Raw genomic sequence first — 15,334 nt, 5'->3', positions numbered from 1 at the left:
ATATTCCTAAACCTGTTGAACTCTCTGGGCGTCTTTCCATTCTTTGCACTGGCCTGTGGAACGACCAGCTTATTTCTGATTGCCTATAATTTTTTACCCTCAAGATACAGGGCAGAGTACAGCTAACACTTCTTACAGTTTCAGACTGTTTTCTGCTCTTTTGCTGGTACACAAGGTTTGCTGCTAGCAGAGGCAGTTGTCTGAGGACCTTCCTCCAGATGGCTTTAGATTATGCTGTGAACTGGTTGGCTTCATGAATGCAGAGATCTTTGAAAATGAAACTGTAATTTTTGTTTATAACAATTAATATATTTCCTTGATAAAAAGGCTATATTGTTTTTCTGGCTAGAACATGAATTCAGTTCCTTCTTGTACAGGAGGAAATCTGAGGTCTGTCTCCTATCTTTTAAGAGTGCCTAGACTAGTTGGAAGTAGGGCATCATATCTATGTAAAAACAATAAGGGAGCAGTAGTGTATTTTCGTTGTTGATTGAAGTGAGCAATAACATTTTCTCTACCTTAATTTTGGGTTTCTTATGCAATTATGAAGTCCCACTAGTAAGAATCTTTTAACACAGATAAGACAAGAATTGTTGGACTAAGAACTGTTCTTTCCCAAACCTTTTATTTTTGTTAGCTACAGCGATATCCTGTAGTTCACTATAAATGTCTTCTGCCTCTCTGTCATAAACATTTTTCTCCTATACAGTGTTAGATATTCCCTCCTTTTTTAAGACCTAGGTCAGGTACCTGTGTTTGAGCTTTGAGAGCTTATATGAATTTTCAGAGAGATGTGATTAGGCTGAGTATGTCAACTGTAGGTGATCCAAATATTACACACAAAAGAAGACTTACCAGTATGTAATTGCAGCACTACTTTCCTTGAAGCATCTGAGGTGACGTGGCAAGTTACTTAGCAGATCTTTAAATCAGCTTTTTATGTCAAAATATTTTCCTGGATAAGTTTCCCCCAGTAAGACATGTGTTCTTTTCTGTAGATATAGACACATACTGCTTTTCCAATTTTAAAATTTGACGGTAATTGATAATGCAGTTAAATAAGTTGTTTCTGAGACTTCACATGGGCTATTACTAGGAAATGTTGCGAAAGATGGTCTCCAGAAGTGTGTTAAGTAGTTTTGGAGAGTATCAAGGTATTTGCCCTTCAACGAAATGAATTTTAGTGGTGTCTGAAGGAATTGTTGTGCTATTATTCCTAGTAGGAACATCAGCTATTTAGAATACCATGGATAATTTAAAGTTTTATGTTGTAAGGCTGGAATGCTATTGCAAGCAGTCAACCATTCTGTCCAGTCACTCTGATGAAGAGACCGTGAACTTGCTTTTGCTGCTAACGGGACCCGTCCTGGGAAACCCTGGTACTATTGAGAAACCTTACTGTACACTGCTGCTGCGGAACCCTAGCCAGACAAATAATCTCCAGGTGTTTGAAGTATTGGTTTAGCCGGAGATTTTTCATTCTGTTTATAGTCATACATGTTCTTAAGTTTATATCTTTTGAAATGAACCTCATAAACTCAATCAAACCCTCCTTCAGCTCTCTTACTAGTTTTCTCTTCCATCCTCCATCAAGTCATGGATGTAGGAAAAAAAGACAGCTGTGAATAACCACATCATGTCTTTCAAATACACACATGCACAAAATATCTGTATATACCCACGTAATACTGAAATCTGAGGTAGTTGTTCCAGTTCTCTGTATCATCTACATAGAGAGACAGAAACGTGTGTGGAACAAAACGTCTGATTTTAAGGGAGATGCTGAATATGGGTCTGAAAATCATCCACCAGAGTTGGCTGACTGTGGTAGGAGTCTGCGTGATTGTGGGTGATGCAAATGTCTGTACTGCAGATCCACAAGGCTGGGTCAGGTGAGTCCTGCAGAGAGTGACTGAGTACCTTTACTAATTGACTGCAAACCCAAGAGGAGACTGAGAACGTGACTTACCTGACATAATCATGGTGGTTTGGGTTGTCATCGATTAGAATATACATCAGTATCTTTGTTGTTGCATTAAGGTTGGGATGAATTGTTACTAGAATTCATGGGAATTAAAGACTTCATTGTCTGTTCCAGTTCAAGTCTTGATGATCTCGAAGTAGATGGTGGAAGTGGAGGTGTTTCGGACAGATCCCACGTTCACTACCCTCCCCTCGGCTCTTCAGAGGCCGTGACTTGTAGCAGAGATGGATTAGACTTATCTACAATTCTGCAGCCCAAGGTATTTGATACTATCTTGGTTCACGTTGTCTTCCTTTTTAGTAAATCACTGAAAGTGTATGAGAAACATCTGAATCTGAATGGGAAAAAAGAAAGAGTTACTAAATGGCAGTGCTAGTTCCTCCAGAGAGCAGCATACACAGTGTTGTGAAGGCAGAGCTCCCTGGATGTGTCTGGGCTCGGCAGCACCGATGGGAAGGGTCCATCAGAGATTTGCTTCAGCTTTGAAAAAAACATCATTTATCAGAAGCATTTCAAAGGAAATATCTCAGGTTCAGTGAATCAGCATTTTCTAACCAAAGTATGTTTAGTGAGGAAATGTTTAACCAGCTGTAATTATGTGAGAGAGTAACAGCTTTGTAAATATAAACCCAGCCTGCTGCCTGTTTTAAAACTATTCCTAGACTCAGGGAAATTCAGTTGGTTTATGCACATTGACCAGTGCAATCTCTCCTTTTCATTATGGTTTTCTAAAGTATCCTGGCTACATTTGTTTTCATTAGACCATGGGGCCATTTCTGAGATCTTCAGACACATAGAGAGTTATTTTTTGTTCATATGGATTCATTATGTTTTTATTAGACAGTCTTCTTGCCACTGTAGAGCTTTATCCGACCTTCAGCAACTGATTACATGAAGGTAGAAAAAGAGTCCAGCACAAACACTGAATTCTGTTAGGGCTACTTTTTAAAAACAATAAGGTAAGCAGTTTAGGGGTAGGCTCTGTTGAAATGTTTATGATGTATTATGATGATGTATCAGAGGGTTTCCATTGAAGCGTTGTCATTGGTATATTTGGGGATCAGAAAATCTTTCCGTACAATAAAAAAATACAAAGAGAAAAGAGAAAGAGGCTAAGTCCTTTCTTTGGAGGCTTTGATATCAATAATTACTAAGGGAGGGTGTTAGTCTCCATGGAATGTTCTTGAAGTATTAAGGTATTAATGGCTCCCTTGATAAAAGAAGATAGCTTGGTCGTCAGATATAACAACAACAACACTGTTTGGATCGCTCTTGCCACCAGACTGGAGAATATAAGCTGTCTTTTAGTCTAACTTGCACCCACTAATTATTTCCTGTAATATACAAAGATTTATCCTGGCAGAAGTATGACACACTTCTTAAGACTTCAAATGAAGTCATCAAAAATTGTACTTCAACTTACAGCTTTAATGAAGCCAAGAAAACAAATACATGTGGTCAGCTGTTTTTTTTTTTCTTCAGAAATTCTGTCACTGATTGATTGATTCTGTTTTTGTTGCTGATGCTTTTCAAAATGACTTAATTTGCTGCAATTTCTTTTAGGAATGCATGGTGTCTGGGATTCGATCACGCTCCTATTCCTGCTCCTCACCCAAAAGTTTATTAGGAAAACCTCGCATTACTCGGAACTTCACAGCTGGGGATTCAAATGAAGGTCAGTGCTCTGGCCTTGTTTTTTCTGCACAGCCTTATCCCATGTCTGCCTGCTTCAGGCCCAGTGCTGACGGCTTTGCTCAGGCCTGTCCTGTACAAAGACCTCGCCATGTGAAAGTAGCGTTCAGATGCATACCGTCATCCCTCGCTCCTCTCTCATCCTAATGCCCCGTCATGCCCTCCCCTGATACATACCCTTGGGAGGACACACCAACTGAGAGAGCATTAGTCAGAAAAAGTACGCAAAGGCAAGGGCAGTAACCTTATTTTTGGAAGATGCTTACACCAGCCATTTGCTGGGTGCCCAGCAGAGACAGTGAGGAAGATCAGGATGATGCAGAAGAGGTATCAAAGAGAGCCAATGCCCCCAGCGTAGACCTTGGGAATCTCTGAAGCATGGATGGGCTGTTGTCATCTCCACAGGGTGGGGAGCAAAACCCACCCTCTCCATCAAGTTGGGTCAGAGATGTCTCTACAAGAAGCTTATAATTTTTTACAAATTGTTTCTAACATGCTTTATTTCTAGACACAGTTTCATATTTAGAAGACATATGCATACCTTTTTGCAATGAAGGTATGGGTTATACTTGAAAACGATGCAAAGCATGAAATGCATGTACTGTGCTTTACATATAGATTGCATCGTTGAGAAAATGTTCGCATTTCAACAGACTTCACCTCTGTCCCTGTAACATTGCATGTTGCCATACTTCCAGCTTGTCTCTTTTGCCGGTATATGTTAGTTATATATTAACTTTCCAATAGTCCTGCACAAGTGGCAAGATGTTTGAGTTACAGTGAGCCAGATGGAATGGACACCCAGAGAAGCTGTGGATGCCCCATCATTGGAAGTGTTCAAGGTCAGATTGGATGGGGCTTTGAGCAACCTGATCCAGTGAAAGATGTCCCTGCCTGTGGCAGGGAGGTTGGACTAGGTAATCTCTGAAGGTGCCTTCCAACCTGTGATTTTGTGACACAGAATGTGAAGACACACGGAAAATGTAGAAATCTTATCATTAACTTTGAAATCAGTTAACAGATTGCGAAGGTGAGATGGGGAGCACTGATGGGCAGACATGGAGTGACTGCAGACATCTTTTTTCCTTAAGAAACTGTTAAACAGTGCAACTTGTTTGTGGTTGCTCAAATTCGCTGGGAGATACCATGTCGCCTTGTTAGGAGGAGTATGTACTGCAGCCTGTGGCATGCAGCTGTGTTGTGTTTTTCCACATCACTTAATCTATTTGTAACCATTTGTGACCAACAGATTAGTTGAGCAGTCTTTGGCAAAACAAGGCAGAAGAAAACGAGGGAAGTGTGTCACGGAAGTAGAGGTTGACAGATTAGCAATACCCTGTGGCATGTGCTTAAAGTCAAAACAGAATTACTTTGACCTTGCAGCTAAGAGACTTGTTGTCACAGCCTGTTAAGCTTCATCCACACACCATTACCTGCTCTGACCTGATTTGGGCTTGAGCCTATATCGTGTTTATTCTCTTCTCCCCTTCCTCCTGGGGCAGTCAGAGCTGGACCTTTACTTATCTTGTGGAGAAGATGGGATCTGTTTCTTGTCCATATTTTGGAAACAGGCTGTTCTGCAGCCTGCACTGCAGATGTGGTGTGCTGCTGGGAGGGTGGGTTGTGGTCTGCTGAGGTTCCTACTGGTGCTTCCGTGCACCAGCACTACCTTCCTCATCCCTTCCTTGCCAGCATTTTGCAAGGACAGAAGCACTGAACAGTGTTTGGCAGCTAGCAATGGTAATTGCTGTGAGATAGGCACACCTGTGCCTAGTTGCATCTCAGCATCAGACTAGCCCAAGAACTTGGTCCGAGAACCTAGGTCCGATAGGTAGTTCACCCTTAACTCTATGGGCTGTGGTGTTATTATGTCTGGGCCTGTGCAGGTGTCTGTGCACTTAAAGCCTGCCTCTTCCCCTCTGCCCAGCTGCGAGTGCTTTGGACATCTTGCTTAGGGCTTAGTTGTGCAAGAGGGAGTTGTAGCTGACCTTGGATGTTGTAATGGAATGTAAGACAAAGGAGATGAATTCAGGCTGGCAACAGGATCGTCTTGCGCACACTAAATACAAGAGAAAAAAGGGGTAAATCAGCCATTTTTAATGGAAGCTTTTTGGTATGCTCAGGTTTAAAACAAATACCTGCTTTTTCTCGATAAGGTTTTACCAGGGTAAATGTAGATGGTATGCTCATGAACAGCGATTGATCCCTCCTTCAGGCTCTTTCACTCTCTAAGTCAATGTCTCTGCTCCACCCTTGCAGTAAGCACCTCAGTGCCAACCTCACGGTGCTGTTTCACATGAGGCTGTCTTCATCTCCCATGAGTACATGACCTTCATTTCTTCTGAAAGCTTCCTGTGGCACAGGTTTCACTAACTGAAATGCCCTTTTAGTCTTGCTGCTTCTTTGGCAAATATTCTAAGTCTCACTAACCTGAAGTTTACCTTTGTCTGAAGACACGATAATTCAGTGAAGCATGTTTAGGTTTGTATCTTAACTTCAAAGAAGATGTAGTCTGATTTTTTGTCTTAGGCAGATGTTTAAGTATCTTTCTGAACTATACCGGTGGTAGCTTTACATAAAATGTCTGCAAAACTGAATGGCTTCTAGTGTTGAAATGGTAGAGAGGTCTCTATAGCTTTTTCTTTCCTTCCAAAACAACCCAACTGAATTATATATCTTTTATTTTGCTTCTTAGACAGTTCATTGGAAGGTTTCTCCTTGAGTCCTCTCTACTGTTGCCAGTACATCAACTTGTAACAAATTGCACACCCTGGGCAGTACATAGAGTAGTAATACTGGTCTTTATATTGAGGGATGTGAAAATTTTTAGTAGTATAGATAAAGCTGCATAAGGTTGGTAATTGCAAATGCTAGAAGAATGTCATTAAGATATTTTGCAACAAACTATGTAAAAAACAAAACGAATTATGAATCATTGAAGTCTGGGTTTTTAAGAAGAACAAGAGAAATATTTTCTCTTATTCTTGAAAATAAGCTCTTTGCAGAGACTGGCATTCACTGATACACATCTCAGTTCTGGCAGGTTTTGTCAACTAAATCAAGCTTAATAGGCACTGGTCTTACCTTAGGATAAGCTGCTTTTAATGTGAAGATGTTTTTGTTTTCCTTATTTTCAAATTTCATTGCGAGCCATAAATGACAAGCTTCTTATGGCCTGGTGGAGGTCGTGCATTTCAAATAAACCTGGATACCTTGCAATCTGAGCACCTGAAAACTCTTTATGTCTTGCAGAGCGAGCGTACAGTCTGCCCGAGCAGTCTCGAGAGAAAAGGTATGTCTCACCCACATTTTGTGGCTCTGGGAGCAGGTCTGTGCAAGAATGCCATCTAGGGAGCAGAGTGGGGAAGATGCCTTCACACCCCTCACGGCAGTGTTTTTAGCAGCGATTTAGGGGAGCAGTCCCTGCCCGGGGAATCCGTAAGCCCACACTTAAATACTGTGCAGAGCTCAGCTTGGTTCTTTGTGTGTTGTCCTCACCACGCACAGCCTGTTGCGGGACTTGCTGTACACCTCTGTGGGATGCGCACAGTAGGGATGTGCTCCTTTCCTCTGTAGGAGCTCCTATCCACTGTAGGGACATCTAAAACAGTGTCCAGAATAAAAGCAAGAGGGCTTTTGATACCAGCTGTGATGCTGGCAAGCTTGTAACACTTTGCAAAATTCAGAGTGCTCCATGGGCTAGTGTTTTTATATAGAAGGATTGCAGTCTTTTTGATAACATCAGCTAAACCTACAATAAAACATGTAATTGTAAACATTAGGTGAAACAAGCACGATGCAGATTCTGCTCTGTTTTAAATGATCTCACTGGAATGAGGTTTTTTCACTTGTCTGTGTTTTAGGATTCGGGAGGAGGAATGGAATAAATATACTGTACCCTTGAAAAATGAGTCTGAAAAATGTAAAGTGAGTCGGACTTTCAGCTTTCTGATGAACAGAATGACCAGCACACGGAATAAGTGCAAGGTAACTGGGGATTTATGTCTTTATTACTACTTATAATTATGTCACTATAATTAAATGAATTATAGTTGAGAGCCTTAAATTTTTACATAAAGAGAAATTGTTGTTTATTACAAAATCACGTAAGTAATAGGAAGAAACTTTTATCTTAATTTTTTTAATTTTAAAACTGACACAGAATACCCTTAAATGGCCTTCATATAAAAAACCCCCAGCATTCCTTTTAAACAATAGCCTGATTACTTGAACAATATCAAGTATTTTCCTTACCATTTTTTTTGATGTTACTAGTCTCACTGGATGATTTAGCCAAAGTTTAAATGTATGAATTGCCTTTAAGAAATAGATTTTTTGTTAAATAAAATTAAGAGGTGTGGGCCTGTTCTTGCAGTAACTTTTACATTGGCATGTAATCAGCTGAATTTGCTTATTTCAAGTTGATGGCACTTCTTGCACGAGTAACACCGCTTAGTGTTAGATTTGCACATTCGAGGCCTGCACATATGTACGTCCTATGGAAGATAGATTAGAATGTTTAATTTTGAAATATCTGAGATTAAGGGCATCAATTAGCAGCTTGAGAGACAGATTCAGCCAACAGGATCTTTCCAGCTGGCCTTTCAGCAGTTTTGCAGGTTTTCTAGTACTCCCTACTGTGCCCCATGATATCCTAACGTACATGTAATATGAAGATGGTTGTCTGAGGCAGTACCTTCAAGAGGGGCAAACCTGTCTGTGAACGTTTATGTCTGGTCCAGCAGCCATGCATTAGCCTGTGCCTGTGTGTTATCCTAAAGAATAACTACCAGGGCTGCTTGGAAAAGGTGTGTACTCACACCAACAGCAGTACTGTAAAAATAGGCAGAATTTATTAAATTCGTTAACACTCATTAAGAATAGGTTATTTCTAATGTCTTCTAAGATAGAAAGACAAGTTGTCTAATTTTATGTAGCTGCAGAGGCATGTCCTCCTTTCATGTACGCCTCAGGGAGATTTAGGCATTTTTATTTGTTTGTGTATGCAGCGAGTCAATAACACTTTTGAAATTTTATTTTCTGGCTCCTCTCTTTTTGCAGCTTTATAAATATGTTTCTTCCAGTCTTTCTTGATAATGCTTGCTGGCTTAGCTGCCAGTGGAAGCAATGCCTGCATCATTTTAGGACTTCAACAATGTTGGATGTAATAATATAGTATAGTGTTACAGTCTTCCAGATTGAATTGTTTTATCTTCTTTTCTGATTTTTTTCCTTTTATCCTGCCTCTGCTGATGGGGATGAAGACAAAAAGTAAAGATACCAAAGATAAAGAGAAACTGAACAGGCACAATTTTACAAACGGGACCTTCTCAGGAGTCATCCCATGTATAGCCTGTGAAAAGGCCCTCCTAGGAAAGGAGTCACTGCAGTGCTCTTGTAAGTAGTTGCTGGCTTTTGCTTGTGAACTTCGTGCTCTGGTATCTGCTTTAATATCCTGGTTCAGTGTTCTATTTCAAAAAGAAACCTTACCTTTATTTGGATATACCTCCTGTATGTACCGAGCCAAGGTTGGCAAGGAAGAAGGAAGAGGGACCTGGAAGAATAAAAAGGCAAAGCCTCAGAGTAACATTTCCTGCAGGATAGGGACCCTCTTCAGTGCTGGGCTTTGAAATACACCTTCTCTTTCAGATTGCAACGTAATTGTGCATAAGAGCTGCAAGGAGTGTGCTCCTGTGTGCACCAAGGTAAGCTCCTGTACTGCACCATTCTTACTGGATTGTATCTGCTTTTCAAGGGTCTGGAAACGTCATGGAGCTAAAAAGAAAGTACATGCATCCTCCTCAGACCCAGTGTCTATGTGCAGAGGGCTGCGAGGGTGTCAAAATGTCTAATGTGAGCAATAGCAAGCACTGTGCTTGAACAACAATTTTTTAGAAGAGGGTGAAAAGTGAGTCAAAGAGCTATTTCTATATTTGAAGAGTTGCAAGCTAAAATTGTGAAATGTTGTGCCTGGAGGGCCGCAAAAGGGGTTAAAAAGAAAGGCTGCTCAAAACCACAGATAGCCCCCTCTATGGTAAATCTCTGGAGAAAGAGACTCCACAGTCCTACCTAGGCAGTCACTTCCAGTGCTCAGCTGCCACTGCAGACAGGGCAAAATCAGCGCTGCTGCATTGTTTTAAGTAGGAATACATGCATGGTGAGGTTGTAAAGAGAAAGACATAATTTTCAAAAACAGATGTGTAAGGCTGCTGCCCTCATGGAATAAAAGGAGACTTGCAGAGAAGTATGCCACAGTGATACATGTCATTTTTCAAGTTAGTGGAATGTGTCTTTCTGGCGTAACTGGGTTTTGCATCATGGCAGGGAGAACATGTCTCCATATAGACTCTTCAGCAAAACCAAGTCTTAAAATGGACATATATCAGGTGTTTTGTTTCTTTTGATTATAGCAGCCACGTCATAGCATTGTACAAATTTCTGGACAACTTTAGGGCATTAGGACAGCTGAACTGGCTGTTTTAATTACTGGGGTTGGATGATTATTTGTAATGTCGAGACAAGAGCCCCCACCACTCCTAACTCATCTCAAAAAGACCAAGGTGCAGAAAATGTTCACTGACCCACCTTAAGTGAAATACACGCCTAAGCACGGCAGGCTTTTGCTACAAGTTTTGAGAAAGTCCACTTTGGAAGAGGGATCAATTCTGCCTCTGAGACGCAGCCTTCCTTCCCGGCCACAAATGTTTCTAGCTTATTTGCGTAGAAAGCCGCCATGAACGTGAACTCCTTCTCTTGCAGCCTTCACAGGGCAACATTCAGATAAAGTAGAATGCTGTAACTCAGTGACTCGATTTAGAATAGAGGTTCAGTCTTGTGTTGCAGTACAAATAGTATCATTCTACTTTAAATATTGTTATCTACCAATAAATAATAAACTTGGATTTATTAGTTATTGGTAGAAATTAGGACCATAATTTAGGACCACTTTATTAAAATCCTGCTGTGTGATGATACTACATGGAAGTGAGCTACTCACTTAACTATTTGGTGTGTTACCAGTTGTGATTTCATTGCAATTTTATGAAATAATTCTTTTTTTTTTTTCAGAAATCCCAGGAGAGGTACCATAATAAAAACAAACCCCAAGCTGGTGTAACGAGTAAGTTAGGAAGTGTAAACCTAGCACTTCTCAGTTAAGCTTGGGTTAAAAATCATGGGACTGACAACACAATTTTCTGCGTCATTTGAGTGTTTCTGTTTTTCACTTCAGTATCTGTAAGAATGTGTTTAATACGAATAGGGTATTTTGAAGAAATTACTGTCAAATTAACTCATCTTCTACTCAAATGAGTGGAAGTTTTACTATGTTCTGCTTTTCAGTGAGAGTGCAAATCAAAAACAATCAGTTCTGTCTTGTGCTTTTGAGTATGTATTTACTGTATGTATGCACAAATATTTGTGTCTGCTATGATCAAGTTGCAGTGTTAGAGCATGTATGATTTGAGATTGTTCTCTTCACGATAACACCCACACCAGAGCTATTTCACTTCACCTGTGATCTTATCTTTATATTCCGTTAGAGAGCAGCAAAGTCTTGTGCCATGGGAAGCAGACACTCCTGATACCCAGTATCAGTCAGTTTGAACACTGGATAGCATTTCTCAGTTAAGTGTGCTGTTGATGGCATTCTCTACATTGTTTGTCAAAATGTTGTGTTGTGCTTTGCCTCACAGATTCCCTGCCTGGAGATACTTCACAGATGATGCTCTCCCCAGAGCATCCTTCTTCCTCTGTGCCTATTGGACTGCCTGCTGGAAGGAGGGAAGCCTTGCAACAGTCCCACTTCTTGTCCAAGAGTGTCCCCAGTGCCAGTTTTGAAAGGTAGAGAGCAACTGCCAGAGGACTATGCTGAGTACATCATTCAGCGTTTCTAGGAAAACTGAAACCGTTAAATAATTGTGGGATTTTTTTTGTTTGTTTTATACTGTAGGAGATCTACACCATTTTCTGAACAAGACCCTGAGACTGGCACCTGGAGGTCCAAGTCACGGTCTGAAGAGATGTTACAAGCATTAGGGACCTTTTCTTCAATGGATCTTTTTATGATGGAAGGTGAGAAACATTGCACAGATGTTGCATTTTATAACCTGTATTGAAGAGAGCAAAACAGAAAAACACCATTGTTGATATAGGAGGCTACTTTATATGCTAAAAGAAGAGGACATATTTTTAATAATTAGAATTGTGTCCCTCATTAAACTGGTACAGACACATTAGTCTTAAAGTAGGACTTTTCCATTCTTCCTTGTCAATGACTTTTTGATAAGAGTTTTAGATTATTTTCCTACAGTGTTTGCTTTTTAAAACAAAGGGCATAAATGTATTTGCATTCTTGCAGCACCAGAACAGCAATATAATTTTCTTCTGTACTCATCTAATCATCTCCATTGACAGTGTACTTTGCAAAGCATAAACCTACGTCATTTGTCTTTCCTCAGTAGCCCCGAAATCTTGCCTCCCGCCAGTGAACTGCCCTACTAAAATGACTTACATATCCTTGTGAAGTGAGTAGAAATAGGCTGTAGTTAGATGTGAGACTGAATTTCAAAGCCGAAGGGCATTCACTCACAAAGAATGGTGTAGCAATCTCTCAGTGGACATCTACTTTTGAAAATGTTGATTTTGTTCTTAAATTTTAAAAAGTTTCTTCAGGCAAAGAAGTATAAAAAGGATTTAATCTCAGAAAAGAAAGGTTTTGGGGGTTTTTGGGTTTTTTTTTTTTTTTAGTTCTCCTCCCTTGCTGTCATGTCTGCATTTCAACACTTTGGTAATATTACTGACATCTGGCAAGCTTCTCTGTTATAAAGCCACTGCCAGCGTTTGCAGAAGCCTCATCCAAAGTTCTTCTCTGTGATGTGTTCCCTTTACCATATGAACAGACTGCATGTGCAAAGGGACTTCTCTTACTGTTCATAGTCCTGGTGTAATAAGGTACATATTTTGTCACAGATGATGTGGATTTGTCTCAGTGGACTGATCGCACAGATGCACAAGAATTTGAGGCAGAGTCCTGGAGTCTTGTTGTGGATCCGATGTTCTGTAGCAAGCAAGAAAAGGAAGTCATCAAGAGGCAGGATGTCATTTTCGGTCAGTATTTCAAGGCTTCATGTAGGTTTAAGAATAATATGGCTTAGATAATAGAGAGGGAAACTATATGTTTTATGTCTGGAAGAAAGAACTCAGAAAAATAAGAAGGTTCGAAGAACATTTTGTCAGAAATGTGTCCTAGAGCTAATGAAATGGAGAGTAGTGACTGCCAGAGAAAGACGTGACTGCCAGAGAAAGACATGTCTGCCCTGTTCACAGAAGAGTTGAGGTTGGAAGGAACCTCAACCTCATCCAATACCCAGCTAAAGCAGTTGCAACCCCAGCTTGTGCAGTAGGGTACAGTTGAGTGAGTGCTGGAGTGCTAGAGCCAGGTAAATTAGATCTTCCTACTAATATAATTTATTAGACTTGAGGCTCACACAGAAAAAATGATTATGTATTTGAATATTGCTGAAGTATGTCTTAGAAGCTGTGCAGCATTGTCCAGTGATTACTATACTATGCTGTTTTCTTTTATACTGCAGAGCTGATGCAAACAGAAGTGCATCACATCCATACCCTGTTCATTATGTCTGAAATATTCAGGAAAGGGATGAAGGAAGAACTGCAGCTGGACCACAGCACAGTGGACAGAATATTCCCCTGCTTAGATGAGCTACTAGAGATGCACAAGCAGTTCTTCTGCAGAATGAAGGAGAGGCGACAGGAATCATGTCAGGCAGGGAGTGAACGCAATTTCATCATCAGCAGAATCGGAGACATCCTTGTGCAGCAGGTAGAGGCATCAGCTCTGTTAATCCTTTATGTATGCAAGGTTGCCAAATTAAACAATTTATTTACTTTTGTGGACAAGAACAGGGAGGGCTATGCTTGCTTCATAAAATTCAGACTGTCCTCTGGAGATTACTGCAGGATGAAATGACAGAAAATCATTACTGACAGGTTACTGTGAACTTGGGATGAACTTCTACCTATATGGTAGAAGTGATGAGGGAAGTTCACAACAGAAGGCTGCTGCTATCATACCATGGGCTACAAAAAATGAAATAAATGGATTAACTTTTTAAACAGCTGAGCAGAGGTGTCCAGAATTGACTGATGATGGAAAAGAAACTACCTGTTCATTTCTTGCAGTGATCTGGCATGGCGCGTCTTGAATTGCTGGTCACTGGAGAAGGGATGGTCACAGCGTGTTTATGGTGACTGTAAAACAGCTAACTAACTGCTTGCTAGTCACACTTCAGCTCCATGCAAACAGGCATGTGGCTTTTCGCCTTGTGTCAGTCTGTTTTCATTCCACTGAAATAAAAAACATGAACTGTTAACCTTGTCTAGAAGTGGTATGGAGATCAGACATATGCAAATAAGCCTCAAAGGGACTGTGTTTGCAAAGAGGTGAAGGAAACACTGTTATAACAATTGTTCTAGCTGTTACGGGTAAGACGGAAGTGGAGGTTGCTTTTGCTTTCTCCACCGTGTGTTCCTCTTCTTGCTCCTAAAACCAGCTAGCCCATGTTCATTCTGTAGTGACAGGCCCTGTTAGTGAAATTCAGGGAACTTGAGAAAAGTATAGTATAAAAGTTCTGCATTTGTACAAGATGCTTTAATTAAAGGTGTACACTTTCCTGTTAGGTGCAATGTTGAGCACCACTCACGAATTTCTTCAGTTTTCAGAGGAAAATGCAGCTAAAATGAAGAAAATATACGGAGAGTTTTGCAGCCATCAGAAGGAAGCTGTTAATCTCTTCAAGGGGTTGCAACAAAACAAGAAGTTCCAGAATTTTATTAAAGTAAGTTTACGTGGAAACGTGATCATTATTGACAAAATGCTCAGGAAAAAAATACATAACTTTTACCTAGATTTAGGGTTGAAAGAATATTCAGTAACTCATTTTTAATAGCTAATAAACATGCCAAAGTTTTTTCCTCCTTAAGAAGTGAGCTGATAAATTACATTTTTTCTTTCAGCTTTTAGAAGGCTTTGGCATCCAATGTGGATTACACATATGTTCCTGTTACAGTACACCTCATTCCTGAGGGCAGCAACTGTTCCTTGGGAATGGTTCAGATAAATCAGCATTTTGTTTTAACTTATTCTAATGCATTTATATCATATTTCTTATTAGTCAATTGGTGGATTAATATGCATTTGCTACTTAAGGTATATGTTTGTATCTGTGCAGCTGAGGAATAGTAACCTGTTGGCGCGACGCCGAGGAATCCCTGAGTGCATTTTGCTTGTCACCCAGCGAATCACCAAATACCCTGTTCTGGTTGAAAGGATATTGCAGTACTCAAAAGGTGAGTAAAAGCTGAAGTCTGGCTTCGTGTCTGTGATCCTAGTGGGTTTCTAAATGTAAGGAATATGCACCCCTACAGTATAACAAAAGATGAAATTCACTGCACTGTAGAGTACCAGGACAATGTAATTATCTACAGCTGAGGCCAGTGTCACCTAAACAGGGTGTCTAATGAATGCAGTCTTTGTCAAGGCTGGGCTGTGAAGATTTCCAGTATTCCAGCTGGCTAAGTAGAAGTCCAGAAAGAGCATGTTTTAGGAAAATATCTTGACTAGGGGTAGTGAATGAA

General features: G+C 40.3%; 1 protein-coding gene across 1 annotated transcript in view; it reads left to right on the top strand.

Annotated features, from left to right (window-relative positions):
- The first annotated feature begins 3,553 nt into the window (after positions 1–3,553).
- ARHGEF28 (Rho guanine nucleotide exchange factor (GEF) 28) overlaps positions 3,554–15,334 on the top strand; it is a 45,429-nt gene continuing 33,648 nt past the window's right edge. Inside the window, exons 1-12 of the mRNA XM_010144159.1 lie at positions 3,554–3,659; positions 6,929–6,968; positions 7,540–7,663; positions 8,941–9,073; positions 9,326–9,381; positions 10,745–10,796; positions 11,371–11,518; positions 11,628–11,749; positions 12,647–12,784; positions 13,270–13,520; positions 14,413–14,535; positions 14,929–15,046. Of these exons, the coding sequence (XP_010142461.1) occupies positions 3,554–3,659; positions 6,929–6,968; positions 7,540–7,663; positions 8,941–9,073; positions 9,326–9,381; positions 10,745–10,796; positions 11,371–11,518; positions 11,628–11,749; positions 12,647–12,784; positions 13,270–13,520; positions 14,413–14,535; positions 14,929–15,046 (1,411 nt within the window). The remainder of the gene's footprint in view (positions 3,660–6,928; positions 6,969–7,539; positions 7,664–8,940; positions 9,074–9,325; positions 9,382–10,744; positions 10,797–11,370; positions 11,519–11,627; positions 11,750–12,646; positions 12,785–13,269; positions 13,521–14,412; positions 14,536–14,928; positions 15,047–15,334) is intronic.

Source organism: Buceros rhinoceros, unplaced genomic scaffold (assembly GCF_000710305.1).
Source record: "Buceros rhinoceros silvestris isolate BGI_N320 unplaced genomic scaffold, ASM71030v1 scaffold19309, whole genome shotgun sequence".
Classification (NCBI taxonomy): domain Eukaryota; kingdom Metazoa; phylum Chordata; class Aves; order Bucerotiformes; family Bucerotidae; genus Buceros; species Buceros rhinoceros.
Note: the sequence above shows the minus strand (reverse complement) of the source record. Positions and strands in the feature narration are given on the sequence as shown.